Genomic DNA, 16637 nt, shown 5'->3' on the forward strand with positions numbered 1-16637 from the left:
GTATATCAAAGTGATTGAGGATGTAATTATATTATTTATTATTATTATATTATTTTTTAACAACCCTGTTTAGGAAAGGGACGTCATACCTTTCAGAAAATATAATTTACATCTTAATTTTGCAATGAACATTTATTTAACAGTAATATACTGTATATGTCCATGACAGGGTGGACATATCTAATGGTTTATGCTTTGAATGAAGGCCCATAATTATCCAAAAAAATGTGTGGGAGCTCAGCTAATATGTTTCTATAGTACTTGAGTGTCTACTATTTATGATATGACATAAAGCGAATGGGAAATTAAAACCCAAAATTTTGAGTATTGTAAGGGTTGAAAGGCACTCACTCTATCCTGATATTGACCCATAACTCCGATTGGATTCATCTGAAAGAAGAAAGTCATATACACCTAGCATGCCTCGAAGGTGAGTAAAACACAGGCTAATTTTCATTTTTGGGTGAACTAACCCTTTAACTACTATGTACTTACATCAAAAATATGTACAATGTACTTATTGTGTTTATATTGTATTGAAAAACACTTTTGCTGCTATTGAGGTGGGATACGGTAAGGTTAGGGACAGGTTTGGTGGTATGGGTAGGTATAAGGGATGGGTCAGCAGTGTAATTATAAATGTAGTTACAGAAATTAATTACATTCAGGCATTTTTAAAAAAAATATAAGTACAATGTAAAAGCATATGTGGACATGAATGACACCTAAAAAAATAAAAATAATAATAATAACTTGGACCAGTAAGCAAACACCCAGAATACAACAGCAACCACATAGCAACACCCTAGTATCCTACCTGGGCACTCTAGCACCACCAAGCAATAATCCAGAATATATTACAAAAAGAGCACCATGGCACCACCTTGGAAACATACAGAACATCCTAGCAACATCAAAGCAACCACCCAGAGTAACTTAGCAACCGTCCAGATTACCCTAGCAAAATTGTAGCAATCACACAGAAACACCCTAACAACCGCCCAGAGCTCCTTAGTACCACCTCAGAACCATTTAAAACATCCTAGCAACATCAGAGCAACCATATAGCAACACCCTAACAACCACACCGAGTTTCCTAGCAACCATCCAGAACACCCTATAAATACCCTAGCAACTATCTAGCTCACCCTGGCAACATTGTAGCAATCACATAGAAACACCCCAACGACCACCCAGAGATCCTTAGTACCACAACCATTCAAAACATCTTAGCAACATCAAAGCAACCATATAGCAACACCCTAACTACCACCTAGATTTCCCTAGCAACCATCCAGAACACCCTATAAACACCCTAGCAACTGTCCAGATCACCCTGGCAACATTGTAGCAATCACATAGAAACACCCCAACGACCACCCAGAGCTCCTTAGCACCACCTCGGAACCATTCAGAACATCCTAGCAACATCAAAGCAACCACATAGCAACACCCTTACAACCACCCAGAGTACCTTAGCAACCATTCAGATCAGCCTAGCAACACTGTAGCAATCACATAGAAACACTCCAACAACCGCCCAGAGCTCCTTAGCGCCACATTGGAACCATCCACAATACATGATGTATCCTGGAAACATCAAAGCAACCACATAGAAACACCCTAAAACTCCTGAGAGTACCTTAGCAACTATTCAGATCACCGGTGCAACATTTTAGCAATTACAAAGAAACACACCAACAACCATCTAGAGCACCTTGGCATCACCTAGGAACCATTCACAACACTCTAGCAACATTGAAGCAACCACATAGCAACACCCTTAGAATCAGCCAGAGTACCCTAGCAATGCAGAGCATTAACCCAACAACCACCAAGAGCACCATAACACCGCCTAGCAACAATCCAGAACAAAACGGTAGAAACTTTGCGGTAAACACAGAGCATTAACCTAACAACCACGAAGAGCACCCTCGCACCACCTAACAACCATCATAACAACACCTTAGAAAGCACCCAGTTTGGCGTGCCATCACCTATAGTAACATCCAAACAGAACATCTAAGCAACCACATGACAACATCTAGCAACCATCCATAACTTCCTGGCACCATCTAGCAACCACCCAGAATGCCCTGCCATCACCGAACAATCACCCAATGCAACCTAGCAGCACCTAACAATCATCCAGAACACCGTGGCACCACCTAGCAGCTACATAGCACCTTAACAACCACTCAGAGCAATCTAGCACCACCTTACAACCATCCAGAACACCGCGGCACCACCTGGCAGCCACATAGCACTTTAACAACCATCCAGAGTGACCTAGCACCACCTAACAACCATCCAGATCATCCTAGCACCACATAGTAGCCACACATCAACACCTTAACAACCACCCAGAACACCCTAGCCCCACCTAGCAGCCACATAGGAACACCTTAACAACTACCCAGAGCGACCTAGCACCACCTAACAACCATCCAGAACATCCTAGCACCACATAGTAGCCACATATCAACACCCTAACAACCACCCAGAGCAACCTAGCACCACTTAGCAGCCACATAGCACCTTAAAGGGATAGTTCACCCAAAAATGAAAAAATTATGTTTATCTGCTTACCCCCAGGGCATCCAAGATGTAGGTGACTTTGTTTCTTCAGTAGAACACAAATGAAGATTTTTAACTCATACATTACGATACATTGATGTGTAAAGACACGAAACGATCGGTCTGTGCAAGAAACTGAACAGTATTTATATAGTTTTTTACCTCTGATGCACTGTAATGTCTGAACTGTCCTGAGCGCGTCCTGAGCCAGCCGGCGCGTGACGCGTCTTCTTCTTCTTCTTCTTCTTGCTTTACGGTGGATCGCAGACTTATAAGTGCATTACCGCCACCTATCTCTCAAATGGACCATTGACACTCCTAATTGAGATTGTAGATAGAGTGTCAATGGTCCATTTGAGAGATAGGTGGCCTACCACCTAACAACCATCCAGAACATCCTAGCACCACATAGTAGGCACATAGCAACACCTTAACAACCACTCAGAGCAACCTAGCAACACCTAGCAGCCACATGGAGGGAGGCAAGATGGCGGACTGAGCAGTCGACTTTTATCTGCTCCATTAATGAGTCCCGAATTAATTCATAAATGATGGAATCGACCCATCCGCCGATGTATCTAATACTGCTATCCTTGAAGCGATCAAAGCACTTGGGGTCAAAGTTGACGAGCAGCACGAAGACATTAGTGCGCAACTAAAACAGCACAGTGCCATGATCACCAGCGTAGCAAAGGCTGTGCAGATTCATGCCGAAGAGTTGAAAGAATGTAGAGAAAAAGTGAACATGATGGAAAAGCAAGTGAGCATGCTCACTAAAGAAAATGGTGATTTGAGAAGCCGTGTCTTAGACCAGGAGAGATATAAGAGAAGATGGTCGCTTCGCATCAAAGGAATGAAGGAAAAGTCTAATGAAAACATCAGGGAAGATTTGCTCCAACTTCTTGTTAAAATTACCCCTGAATTCGCTTCCAACATGGGTGGATGTTGTGCATCGGGTGGGAAGAAAAGAGGTGAACGGATTCAGAGAAGTAATCATTCTCTTTACTCGTAGAGGAGTGAGGTATGAGGTGTGGAAAAGAACGAAGGACTCAGCGGTGTGCAAGAATGCTGGAATCAGATTCGCGGAAGATCTAACAAGAGAAGATAGACTGGCAAGACGAGCGATGTGGCCGAAAATTGAGCAAGCCAGGAAAGAAGGAAAGTCGGCTGGATTTCGGGGCCCTTATGGATACATAAATGGGAGACGTATTTCAGAGAACTAACGGGTGTTTGAACAGAGATTTTCATCTGAAAGATGAGATGGAGGACAAATAATGCGGGACTCTGCATTACTTATTTCGTTTGAACTTTTGTCTTGTGATAAAGTTTTTGGAAAGTTCAAAGTTCAGTATTAGTGAACAGTTTCCATGTTTTCGTTATTATCTGAAGTTTCATTTGCGTCTTTAAACTGTAGGGGTATGAAAGACTCTGTTAAGAGAAAAGGAATTTTCCTTTTTTGCAAAAGCCAAAAATCCGATCTTTTTTTTATTCAAGAAACACATTTGGAAGCTTCGGATGTTCCTTTCTGGCGTAATGAGTGGGGTGATGATGTTTTTTAGTCATGGCTCGAACCGATCTGCTGGGGTCGCTGTTTGTTTTCAGAAATGTCCTGGTAAAATCATCTTTAACAAAGCGGAAGGCGATGTTCATTGGCTAGCAATGGTTCTCAGTTTAGATAAATTATTTTTCATTTTGATAAACGTGTATGGATATAATAGTCGCATCCAGAATAAAGAGTTGCTTTTTTCAATTACTAATATCATAAAGGATTTGAAGTCTACTTACCCCAAAGATTTTATTTTAATTGGTGGAGATTTCAATTTGACTCCAGATGATTCAATTGACCTTAGGGAGCGTGATGGATTGTAGCGTGGTAGAAGACTAGTTAGGTACGCAGGAGCTAACCCATTAAGGGCCTTATAGGCAAGTAATAATATTTTGTAACTGATACGGAACTTAATCAGATGAGTGGTTAGACAGACATCCCTCTAAATATAATGCCTCTCATTGTATAATGCCTTGATTGATATTTGGAGACTACACAATCCGGACATTAGACAGTTTTCTTGGATTAAACCCAATGCAAATGCCAGATCAAGAATTGATTACTGGCTTGGCACTGAGGCTGTTTCTAATTATGGATGTAAGTGCACCATCTCTAGTGCTCCATTAACTGATCATTGTTTAATTGATTTAAATTTAAAACCAAAGGAAGACTCTCATAGAACTAAAGGTTATTGAAAATGTAATGCTGAATTATTGAATCAGGAAGACTATGGAATATATATATAAAGAAGATTATAACTGATATTGGTAAGAAATGTATGCATAGGTGCAGTAAATGGGAATTTTTTTAAATATAAAGAATACTCAATAACTTATGCGGTTAATTAAGGAAATTCAGCTAATTCAGGAGATCAATAAGTGCTGTTGTAAATCTGTTTTAACAAATGAGGATAAGGATAAACGTATTAATTTACCTTCTTTATTGGATGAACTTTATATAAGAAAGGCAAAGGGTGCATATGTGAGGTCAAGAGCAAAATGGATGGAAGAGGGGGAGAAAAATAGTTCATACTTTTGTAATCTTGAAAAAAGACGTCAAGAGAGAAATGTTGTAGGCAGTTTATTAATAAACCAGAAAGAATGTTATGATAATGATACTATTGTAAATGAGGTGTTTCAATTTTATTCAAATTTATATACATCATCTCATTCCAATGATAATACTAATGATAAAGAAAGTGAAGAGTCATATTCCTAAAATCGAGAATTCATTCAAAGAATTATGTGATTCGGACTTGACGGTCCAAGAATTAGATCTAGCCTTAAAAAGAATGAAATCGGGCAAATGACATCAGACTTCTATAAATTCTTTTGGGAAGACTTAAAACATTTACTTTTAGAAGCACTACAAGATTGTATTATGTATAATGACTTATTGCCTACGATGAGGCAGGGTCTTATTATTTTAATTCCAAAACCTGGTAAGGATAAAAGAATTTTAGATAATCTACGGCCTATTACACTTCTCAATACTGATTACAAAATATTTACTGGGGCGATAGCTGCTAGACTAAAAGTAGGACTTCCACAAATAATTAGTGAGAGTCAATCTGGGTTCCTTAGGGGGAGATCAATACATAACAATATTCGTTTGGTGCTTGACATCTTAGTATACAATCATTTAATTGAAGACGATGGATTTATTTTATTTCTGGACTTTTTTAAAGCTTTTGATATGGTCGAACAACCTTTTCTTTTCCAGGCTCTTTATCATTTTGGTTTTGGACCAAAATGTATTAATATCATCGAAATGCCGTGTAATGACATAAATAGTTCAGTTGCTCTTCCCAAAGGAACATGCCCAAGATTTCAGGTGAACAGAGGTATAAGACAAGGCTGTGGTAGGGCACCTCTGTTGTTTATTATGGTTGCAGAATTGTTAGCCATTCTCTTAAAGAACGAGAATATTGCTGGTATTAACTTTATGGATCACAAAATTATTATCAGTCAACTTGCTGATGATACAACCTTTTTAAAAAAAAAACAAATGCAGATCCCCCTAGCACTTCACTCTGTAAGATGTTTTGCAAAAGCATCAGGATTACAGTTAAATGCATCAAAATGTGAACTGATGGCTATTCATGACTGCCCCTTGTCCTCATTATATAATATTTCAATAAAAAAAATATGCAGGAATTATAATTTCAAAAGATGAAGATAGAATAGAATTGTTAAATATTGACAGAAATATTGAAAAATGTAGATCCATATAATATTGTGATGTCCCTCTGAACTTTTGGTTACAGAGGGACATCACAATATTCGGGAGAATATTATTAATAAAAATAGAGAGTCTTTCAAGGTTAATTTACCCAGGGTCTTCATTGCCGATATCTACCAGAAAGATAAAAGCTATTAATAAATTGAATTTTGATTTCATCTGGAGAAAGAAATATCACTACAATCAGAAAAATGATATAATAAAGGAATATGAGGAAGGTGGGCTAAAGGCAATTGATTTTGATATCATGAATGGGGTTCTTAAACTTAAATGGCTCCAATCTTTTATTTTTGGTTTGCAATTCCATCCAGTCTCTTTAAAAAATGTGGAGGTATAAAGTTTTTTTTTACAATGCGACTTTGAGCTTTCTAAAATTCCACTGAAACGATCTGTTTTTCATAAACAAGTCCTCTTGTATTGGAAGATGTTATTCAAACACAATTTCAGTCCACATAATGTATCCTTATGGAATGACCGTTGTATATTGTTTCAGAGAAAATCTTTGTTTGTGGAGGCGTGGTGGCAAAAAGGTATTTGGTCAGTGCTGCACATGATGGATACAAATGGCTGTTTTTGGAATTATAATGATTTCAGTACCAAATTCAACTTTAATTGTGAGAAGAAAGATTATATAAAAGTCATCAAAAGTATTCCTTTACCAATGGTTATTATGTTAAATATTCTACGCTTATTCCCAGAATAGTTGATCTTAATTTAGACAAAATAAGTTTTGTTGATAAGAAGTGTACAAATAAGATTATAAGAAATTGTCTTTTGCAGAAAAGCTATCCTGGTCGTATACGAAGAGATTACATTTTTCGACATCTTAGTAGGAAATTAGTAAAGGAATTTAGAAGCAAATATCTTCTATTTCCCCTTCCACCCAAATATAAAGAAATACATTTTAAAATGATGTATGATATTTACCCAGCCAAAGAATTTCTAAGATTAAGATTTAATGTGGAGTCAAATACTTGTCAGATTTGTAATAATGATATTGAAACTGTTGAACATTTATTTTTTTCAATGCAATTTGGTTAATCCATTTTGGAATGAGGTGCTTAATTGGATAAAACATAAAGTACCTTCTTTTCCATCTATCAGTTGGGATATGGTAAAATTCGGTGTACATTTGGAGGACAAAAATGCAGACTTTGTTATAAATTGTCTATTTCTTATAGTTAAATTTTTTATTCACAAATGTAAAGTTTTGAAAACTGCACCCCAATTTAATATATTTACAAAAGAGCTAACCTTATATACTGATGCCTTAAAAATTATGAGAACATATAAAGCCAGGAAATTACTTGTTTTGTTTAATCAATATGACTTTATTTCAAAAATGTATTAGCCTATTTGAATTAATCCCCTACAGTGCTGTTGTATTTGAATTATTTATTTTATTTGATTACTATTATTATTATTTTTTGTGACATTATGTATTAAAATTTGTTATATTATTTCTCAGTCTGTGAAGTTGTACAATTTAAATGATGTTGGCCTGTTATGTTATTGTTCATATGCAGAATAAAAAAAAAAATAAAAAAACCTAGCAGCCACATAGCACCTTAACAACCATCCAGAGCATTATAGCTACACCTAACAACCACACAGGACATCGTAGCACCACCTGTCAGCCACATAGCACCTTAACAACCATACAGAACAGCATAGCTCCACCTAGCAGCCATCCACAGTGCTCTAGCATCATGGAAGTAATTTTCTTCAGGAAATGTCAAACTCTAGTTGTTTGTGTGCTTTTGTTCTGCAGGTTTTCTGACTGCTCTTTCCTATCTTTGTGTTCTCAGTGCTCTCCTGACTGTCTGACCCTGCAGATCAGAACGGTTCTGTGTGGGTTTCTGGTGCTGCTGATGTACTCCGTGACCCAGGGGTGTGTGGTGAGTGTGTGTGTACAGTAGAAGAGAGTGACAACTGTATGACTGAGGGTGTTGCTTATAGAATATACACTGATAAAAACATATGTAATATATATAATTCCATTATTTAACTTCCCAAATATGTGTTCCTCTATTAGTTTCTTTCTGATGTTGAATGTGTTTGTGTTACTGTACCTACACAGGTGGAATGTGTACCGTGGTCACTGGAGGGGAATTCCAATGTTTCCATGGTGCCAATTGTCACCGCCAACGGGACCAGCGTGGGCTCCAGGGTGTGCAAATACACTCCGTACGTATTTTTATCATGTGTGATGGCATCGCTATCTGTGGCTCTGTACCTCCGTGTGTCATCACTACCCAAGATCCTCCTGCTTCTCCTTCTCAACATCCTCCACACTGTCGTCATGGAGACTAGCAGCTATCGGAAGGCCATAGGGTGAGTTGAGCTAAACACAAAGGTTATAGGAGTGTTTGTAGTTCATATTTGTTTAATTATCTCAGGGTTACCCAAACTGGGATTTGTGAGAAATATTTTGTTTACCTGCAAGTAATGTCACCATTACCTGACACCAGAGAACTGAGAACATGTAAATGTGTTGTTAAATTATTGAAATGTTAATTTAATAACTCAGGAGCAAATTTAAAAGTAAATGTTTTCGGTCAAAAGGCTGAATCCCTGTTTTATCTGATAATCTGATGGGTGTCATTGTGTTTGTGTGTGCAGAGGTGGATTCTTTCACACACACAGCTATGACCCTGTTCTGGCAATGCTGCTGTTTTCTGGAGCTTTGGTGCTTCACTGCAGACAGCTGGATCTCAAACTCAGACTGGACTACCTCTGGGCCACCCAGGTGAGTGCACCTGTTTATATGCAAACATTAGGGTTTGTGTGTGTGTGTGTGTGTGTGTGTAAATGCATCACTTAGTAAAAATTAATATATTTAAAATACATTTATTTCATACCAAGTATAGTTCAAATCTGTTAACATTTTTCCTGACATTTTGTTTGAGATTTACTGACATAAAAATGATAAAATAATTATATAATTAATTAATATTTATTTGGAGTACTATTTGTGCACAATGCACATTACTTAATATTAAGTCTAAAATGTGTTTTAATGTCACTATTGATGAGGATTGTAGGATTTTTTGAATAATATCAGTCTTTAAATGCAAGATATTTAAAGTGTACCCAATGTACACAATCAAATAATCTTCAGCATATCTTTAGTTGGACTTCAGCACAATTAAAGTGCATTTAGTACAAACTTAAGTTGTTCCAAATTAGCAGACTTTAAGTATACAGTATCTGTTTAGTATACTAAAAGTACAATTGCAGGGTATTATTTAAGTACATAAATATGTAAATGTATCTGTTGTATACCTAGCATAAAATAAATGTATTCCAAATACATTTTAGTATATTTATTTTTTACTTAGGTCAAACAGTATGAATGAGCTCACACAGAATCTACTGTATATAAGCAAAACATAGTTCTTTGCAAACTTTTAAGTACTTTTGGGAAAATAATTGTTTCCCAAATTCAGTTATATGAACGTGCAAAAAAACAGATTTAGTCTGTGCCTGTATATAAGTATGACAAATGGCAAGTGGGGGAATAATTTGACTGAAATGATTTTGACCAGAAATAATAGTAATAAATAATAATGTAAAAGAAATACATAAAAATAACACACACACACACACACACACACAAAAGTTGGGGATCAGTAAAATTTTTAATGTTTTTTATTTAAGTCTCTTCTGCTCACCAAGGCTGAATTTATTTATTCAAAAATAGTTGCAACAGTATTGTAAAATAATATTATATATACAATATAATAATATAATACATATTATATACTTTTAAATGTAAATTTAATTCAATTTAAATTTATTTAAATTGAATATTTATTTCATTTTAATGAAATAAATTAAATTTGAATAGGTAACGTAAATAGGTAACCTATTCTATTTGAATAGGTAACGTAAAATGTCACATGGTCCTTCAGAAATCATTCGAATATGTTGATTTGGTGTTCAAGAGACATTTCTTATTATTAGCAATGTTGAAAACAGTTCTGCTGATGAATATTTTTGTGGAAACTGTGGTACAATTCTTCCAAGATTCTTGGGAAGTTCAAAAGAAAAGCATTTGTCTGATATAGAAATCTTTTGTAACATACTGTGAATTTAATGTGCTGACTTTACCACGCTGAATAAAAGATTAATTTATTTTATAAAAAGTCCCCATGACCCCTTTAAGAGAAGTATCTCCGGTTGGAATGTTCTTCCGCGGGATGTGTGCAGTTCTGTTTATTAACCGCTAGAGCGCCAAAAGGTACATAGTGCTGCTTTAAAGACAACATGAGATCCCAATTAACTTCTAATAATGTGACACATTTCTAAGCAAAATAGCATATTCAGATGAAGTGAAGTGGGGATTGTTGTGGTTTGTCAGATGTTGTAGTTCCCAAAGTCACCACTTCATGGCAATGTTGTTACGATCCAGCTGAGAGGTCAGTGCAGATGCTTTGATGATAGCTTGTGTTTTGATCATGCAAATGAGATAAGATTGTGATTGTGGGTAGTGTAAATGCTCCATCTGGCTTTGTGATCTCACTGCCAGGCTTCATTGTGAGGCCTCATGAACACAATGAATGTGTGATTACACTCCCGTTATGTTTTTTTATTTTTTATTATGTTTGCTGCATGCTCAACACATGCTGCTCGCCTCTTTTCCTGTCCAAGATCCTTCACAGGAATTGATGCAATCAGACACAAATCTGTTGCAGCAGCTCTGAAGCAAGCATCCTCTCCTGAGCATGGAATTATATTGTAAACAGTGGCATAAGGAAGTGAAAATCTTGGACACATACGCAAAAGTACACACAAGATGCAAACATCACTGGAATGTTTTCTTGATGAATCTTCTTTTTACTATAATGATAGCTTGGAAAAAGTGTACAACTGTTTTGTCACGTCCACTTATGATGTTAGTCATATTTTCTTGCACCAAAACATTTTAATTTAGTTTTACATGACCAATTTCCCCCCCTCTCTGACTCTTCTACCATTCAAAAGTTTGGGATCAGTATTTGTTTTAATTTTTTTATTAAATTAATTTATACTTTTAATCAGCAAGGATGCTTTAAATTGGTCACTCTGACTCTTCTACCATTCAAAAGTTTGGGATCAGTATTTGTTTTTATTTTTTTTATTAAATTAATTTATACTTTTAATCAGCAAGGATGCTTTAAATTGGTCAGAAGTGGCAGTAAAGACATTTATAATTTTACAAAATATATATTTTTTCAAATAAATGCCTTTAAACTTTCTTTTTATCAAAGAGTCCTGAAAAATGTATTACAGTTTCCAGAAAAAAGATAACACTTTACTTAAAGCCTTTATGTATAATGCATTATAAAAGTAGTTTTAATGCATTAATTATACCTTGTTGTAATGCACTTTATAATGCATTATACAATTTCATGAATAATTGTAACCACAGTTAATACATTCTAACACTTATAAATTTATTGTTACACTATGCATTTAATTTTTTAAAAGTTATAATTATTTATGACAAGATATAATGTATTACAACGCACATTATGAATAATTATAAGGCATTATACCCTCTAATAACCCTTTAAAATGCATTTTTAAGTAAAGATAAATAAATAAAAAATATGAGGCACAAACAGCACAATGTTCAACATTGATAATAAGAATGATTAGAATGATAATAAGAATGATGATTTCTGAAGGGCCATGTGACACTAAAAAAAATCTAGAGAAATGGCTGATGAAAATTCAGTTTTTTTTTTCAATTATATTAAAATAGAAAACAGTTTTAAATTTTATTTAATTTGCATTTTTAAAATAAGTTTTACATTTTAAATTGTAATGATATTTCACAATATTATTGTTTTTACCATATTTTTGATTACATTTTTACTTTTTTCAAAAATCCTACCGACCCCAAACCTTTGAATGTTTGTGTAAAATGACTAACATCTGTATATGATTTCAGCCAGACGAAAGCATTTATGTGACACTTAAAAAGACAGATTATTGCTTTTTTATTGACAAATTAGTATGTCTAAATGTCTAGTATGCGCCATGTTTCTTGTTTACAGCCATAAGACACCAAATTGTTGCTATGGTTATGTCCAAAATCATAATTTTGGGAGTGAATCCTATACTCCATACATATAATGTAGAATGATAATTAAAGAGAGTCACTTCTGTATTTAAATGCGGTTGTCACTCCCAAAACTTTGCAGTGTGTACGTGGCCGATATGTCTACATAGTAAATCAAATTCTTCTATTTCAGAAGAGCAAGAAAACCCCCTTTTTTATGTGCATAAACCACTGTGAAATCTTTGATTTGAGATGGAAGGGTCAATCTAATGCACTCTTACCTTTTAATATCGAAAGCAAGTTTTGCTTTGACCGAAATCAACTTGTCCAATTCATGCGTGTCGTGTGTCGTGACTAATTACCGTAGACTTAACTTCTCTAACTGCTGTTATATTCCAGCTCAGCCTGGATCAGTGGTATCGTCCCCTGAGGGTCTCATGGCTCTTTGCTTTCCTGCTCTTTCACTGTTCCAGGACCTGTATTATCAGTCTTACTCTCAGGTGGGCGTCCTGTTCGCTTCCATCCCCAACTTTAATGACTTCTACATTGAGCTGGATGGAAACAACATGGGTGTGGAATGCCTCCGGCTGCTAAACGAGATCATCGCTGACTTTGATGCGGTGAGAATTTCTTGTCTCCCAGCCTGAGATATGTATGCTTTGGCTCAGTGTGCGAGTTACCTTAATCCCACTCATCTTCATTTATTTCTCCATCACATCATCTCTCTCTTTCTCTGTCTGTAGCTGATGGATAAGGAATGCTACAGAGACATTGAGAAGATCAAAACTATTGGCAGTACTTACATGGCTGCGGTCGGACTCGTCCCCACTGAGGGATCCAAGGTACACAGAGTGTGTATGTGGGCAAACACAGCAAAAATCATTTTCTCAATCAGAATTTTTGCCTTGTTTTCCAGTAAAATGATCTAAACAACTTTAACACAAGATATGTTATTTGAGAAGCAAAAAGACTTGTTTTTAGAGAATGCACTGTTCTAAAGTTTGGGGTCTGTAAGATTTTTTATATATTTTTTATGTCTACCAGAGTAGCATTTATTTGATAAAAAAAAAAAACAGTAAAAAAAATCAGTAATATTGTGAAATATTATTAAAATTTAAAATAACTAATTCAAATTCCTGTGATGCAAAGCTGAATTTTCTGCAGTCATTCAGTGTCACATGATCCTGCAGAAATCATTCTAATATCCTGATTTGCTGCTCAAGAAACATTTTTATTATTATCAGTGTTGAAAACAGTTGTACTGCTTCATATTTTTGTGGAAACTGTGATCTATCTTTTTCAGGATTCTTTGATGAATAGAAAGAGAAATGAATGAAATGAAATAGATTTTTTTTTGTAAGATTATAAATGACTTAACTGTAACTTTTTATCAATTTAATGCAATGTTGCTGAAAAAAAAACACTTCAATTAAGTTTGATTTTTTTGTATGTTATATGTATAAATGTAACCAAATTTAGTGAGGTTTACACATAAAAAGATAACATTTTATTTTATATTGTTATGCAACTGTGTTTTTCAAATGAATTTATTTTAAGGATGTTTAGATATTTTTAAAGTAAACAGTACAAATTAATCAAATTAGTCTGAGCCCTGTGTGTGTGTGTTTTTTAAACTAATCTCAGTTTGGGTGTATTTGGATTTGGCCTTGAAAGACGAAAATCATGTCATGGCACCACTCAAACCTCCCACTGCTTTGAAAGTAAAACTATAACTAATATCAAATGCAAACGCACGTGCATGTTTGTTTTTCTGTCATAGTGGAGACTTTCCATTGACATCAGTTATTTTTATACCGAGCTAATGATATTTTCTCCTAACCATAAAGCTAACATAAACACAGCCCACGGCTTAATTAAAGGGACAGTTAACATGAAAATGAAAATTCTGTCATCATTTACTCACCCTCATGTTGTTCTGAATCTGTATGCATTTCTTTCTTCTGTGGAACATTGAAGAATGTTGGGAAACAAACCATTTCGGAGCCAATTTACATTGTATGGACAAAAAAAAGAGACATATCTCAAAATATCGTTTTTTAAGTTCCACAGAAAAAAACAGTCATACAGGTTTGGAACAACATGAGGGTAAGCAAATTATGACAGTTTTTAGATGACCTTTCCCTTTAAACCTCAGATTAGTGATATGAAAATTATGAATGTATTAGTAATATGAAATTATGATCTCTCATAATGTATTCACCCTCATGTCACTCTAAACCTGTAAAATTCCTCCATTGAACACAAAAAAAAAAATGTCCAGAATGTTCAAGCTTCCATTATCCATGCACCAAAAGCAAGTGAACCTGAAATCATATTTGAACTTCCTCATATTCAGACACATGATAACCAGATTGACGTCATTTATGGCATAGGTCAAGATTTTGAGAGAGTAACTGTATCAGTCCGTTTCGACACAAAGCTATCATATGACGTCAGAAAACTTGGAAGAATTGTTTGTCTGTTTTGGAGCTTGACAGCTCCTGGTCACTATGATGCGTTGTTTGAAGGGAAAAAAGAGCAGCATGAACATTCTTCAAAATATCTTCTTTTGTGTTTCACAAAAACTTCAAATGATTAAGTTAATAACAGCTTTTTTTTGTTGTTGTTTGTTTTTTTTTGGGCAGAAATACTCCCATATTCTGATCATAAAATCATCCAACAATTACTCTGTTTATTATCGTCATCTCAGAACAAGTGTAGAGGTGGTAGTATATGAATAATGTCTTTCTGTTTTCTCTCTGAATAGGTAAAGAAGTCCATTTCTGAGCACCTGTGCACAGTGGCTGATTTCGCCATCGAGATGTTTGATGTACTGGATGCGATCAACTACCAGTCCTACAATGACTTTGTGCTTCGAGTTGGTTAGTGACCTTGTTAAAGCGAGGTGTCAACCGTGTGTGTGTTTGTGTGAGTTAGTGTGTGTAAATGAGTGTGTGTGCTTCTGTATAAGTGGAGGAAATACGTCAGTAAGTGTGGACATTGTGCCGGACATCCCGCATCCAGTAGGATGTCCTGAGTGTAACATGTTTTGTAAGGAACAGATTACATATAACAAAAACACAGTTACACACATGCACAAACAAGCTACACTACATACACACTTCTTAACAAAATGTCATGAATTTAAACATCTCACTATTAAAGCATTAGTGGTATGCTGCTAACACAATATCCATCCCTTCAGCTCTGATGGCCTCTAGTCGCTGAGTAGATTTTATTTTTTCTTAAGCAGACAGACAGCAGAAAGTGAAGGTTTAGCACAGGGAGCTGCTCAGAAAAACATACCTGCTACAAATCATTATTTAATGAGGAGGGCAGACAGAATGCAGAACTGGAACAATCCTGTAAAACGGTCCCAAATGAGCAATCTGTAATTACATTTTTAAGCCACTTGACAAGTTGCATTTGCAAAATTTAAAATTGCAGTTATGAGAAGGAATTTTTCAATATACTAATGACAAAATGTAATAGGTTTCTCCACCTCTGAAACACATTTTTCTGCTTGTGTAACCAAGGCTACATGGTAATGAAAAATGAAATTCTTCAATTTATAATAGTATTTCTTTCTTTTATTAACAACTACAGGTCTCTTTCAATGCCACACTACCTGTTTTTAGTGAATTAAATCACGGTTTCCACAAAAATATTGAGCAGTTTAAAAAAATATATTAAAAAAATGTTGAACTCTTTCAACATTGATACTAATATGAATTGAATCTTTACCAGCCAATCATCATAGAATAATTTCTGAAGGATCATGCGACACTGATGTAATGATGCTGAAATATCAGCTTTACCATTACAGGAATAAATTACATTTACAAATATAAATTGAAATTATTGTTTTCAATTGTAAAAATATTTCACAATATTACTGTATTTGTTAGTAGTGTGTGTGTGCATGTGTGTGTGTATATATACAGTATATGTGTGCGATATATATATATATATATATATACAGTTGTGCTCATACCCTAAGTTTACATACCCTTTGCAGAATATGCAAATATGTTAATAATTTTAACAAAATAAGAGAGCTCATGAAAATTGCATGTTATTTTTTATTTAGTACTGTCCTGAATATGCTATTTCACATAACAGATGTGAAAAATAATAACTGAATTTATAAAAATTACCCCATTCAAAAGTTTACATACCCTTGAATCTTAATACTGTGGCTGTGTGTCTGGATGATCCACGACT

At 35.1% G+C, this 16637-nt stretch overlaps 1 protein-coding gene across 1 annotated transcript in view; it reads left to right on the forward strand.

Moving 5' to 3' along the window:
* LOC107712833 (adenylate cyclase type 1-like) overlaps nucleotides 1-16637 on the forward strand; it is a 79678-nt gene that overhangs the window by 58193 nt on the left and 4848 nt on the right. The window contains exons 13-18 of the mRNA XM_016518197.1: nucleotides 8173-8262; nucleotides 8445-8698; nucleotides 8987-9113; nucleotides 12818-13033; nucleotides 13157-13255; nucleotides 15181-15295. Coding sequence (XP_016373683.1) covers nucleotides 8173-8262; nucleotides 8445-8698; nucleotides 8987-9113; nucleotides 12818-13033; nucleotides 13157-13255; nucleotides 15181-15295 — 901 coding nt within the window. The remainder of the gene's footprint in view (nucleotides 1-8172; nucleotides 8263-8444; nucleotides 8699-8986; nucleotides 9114-12817; nucleotides 13034-13156; nucleotides 13256-15180; nucleotides 15296-16637) is intronic.

This window comes from Sinocyclocheilus rhinocerous, unplaced genomic scaffold, assembly GCF_001515625.1.
Source record: "Sinocyclocheilus rhinocerous isolate Xijiao unplaced genomic scaffold, SAMN03320098_v1.1 scaffold478, whole genome shotgun sequence".
In the NCBI taxonomy this organism is placed as follows: domain Eukaryota; kingdom Metazoa; phylum Chordata; class Actinopteri; order Cypriniformes; family Cyprinidae; genus Sinocyclocheilus; species Sinocyclocheilus rhinocerous.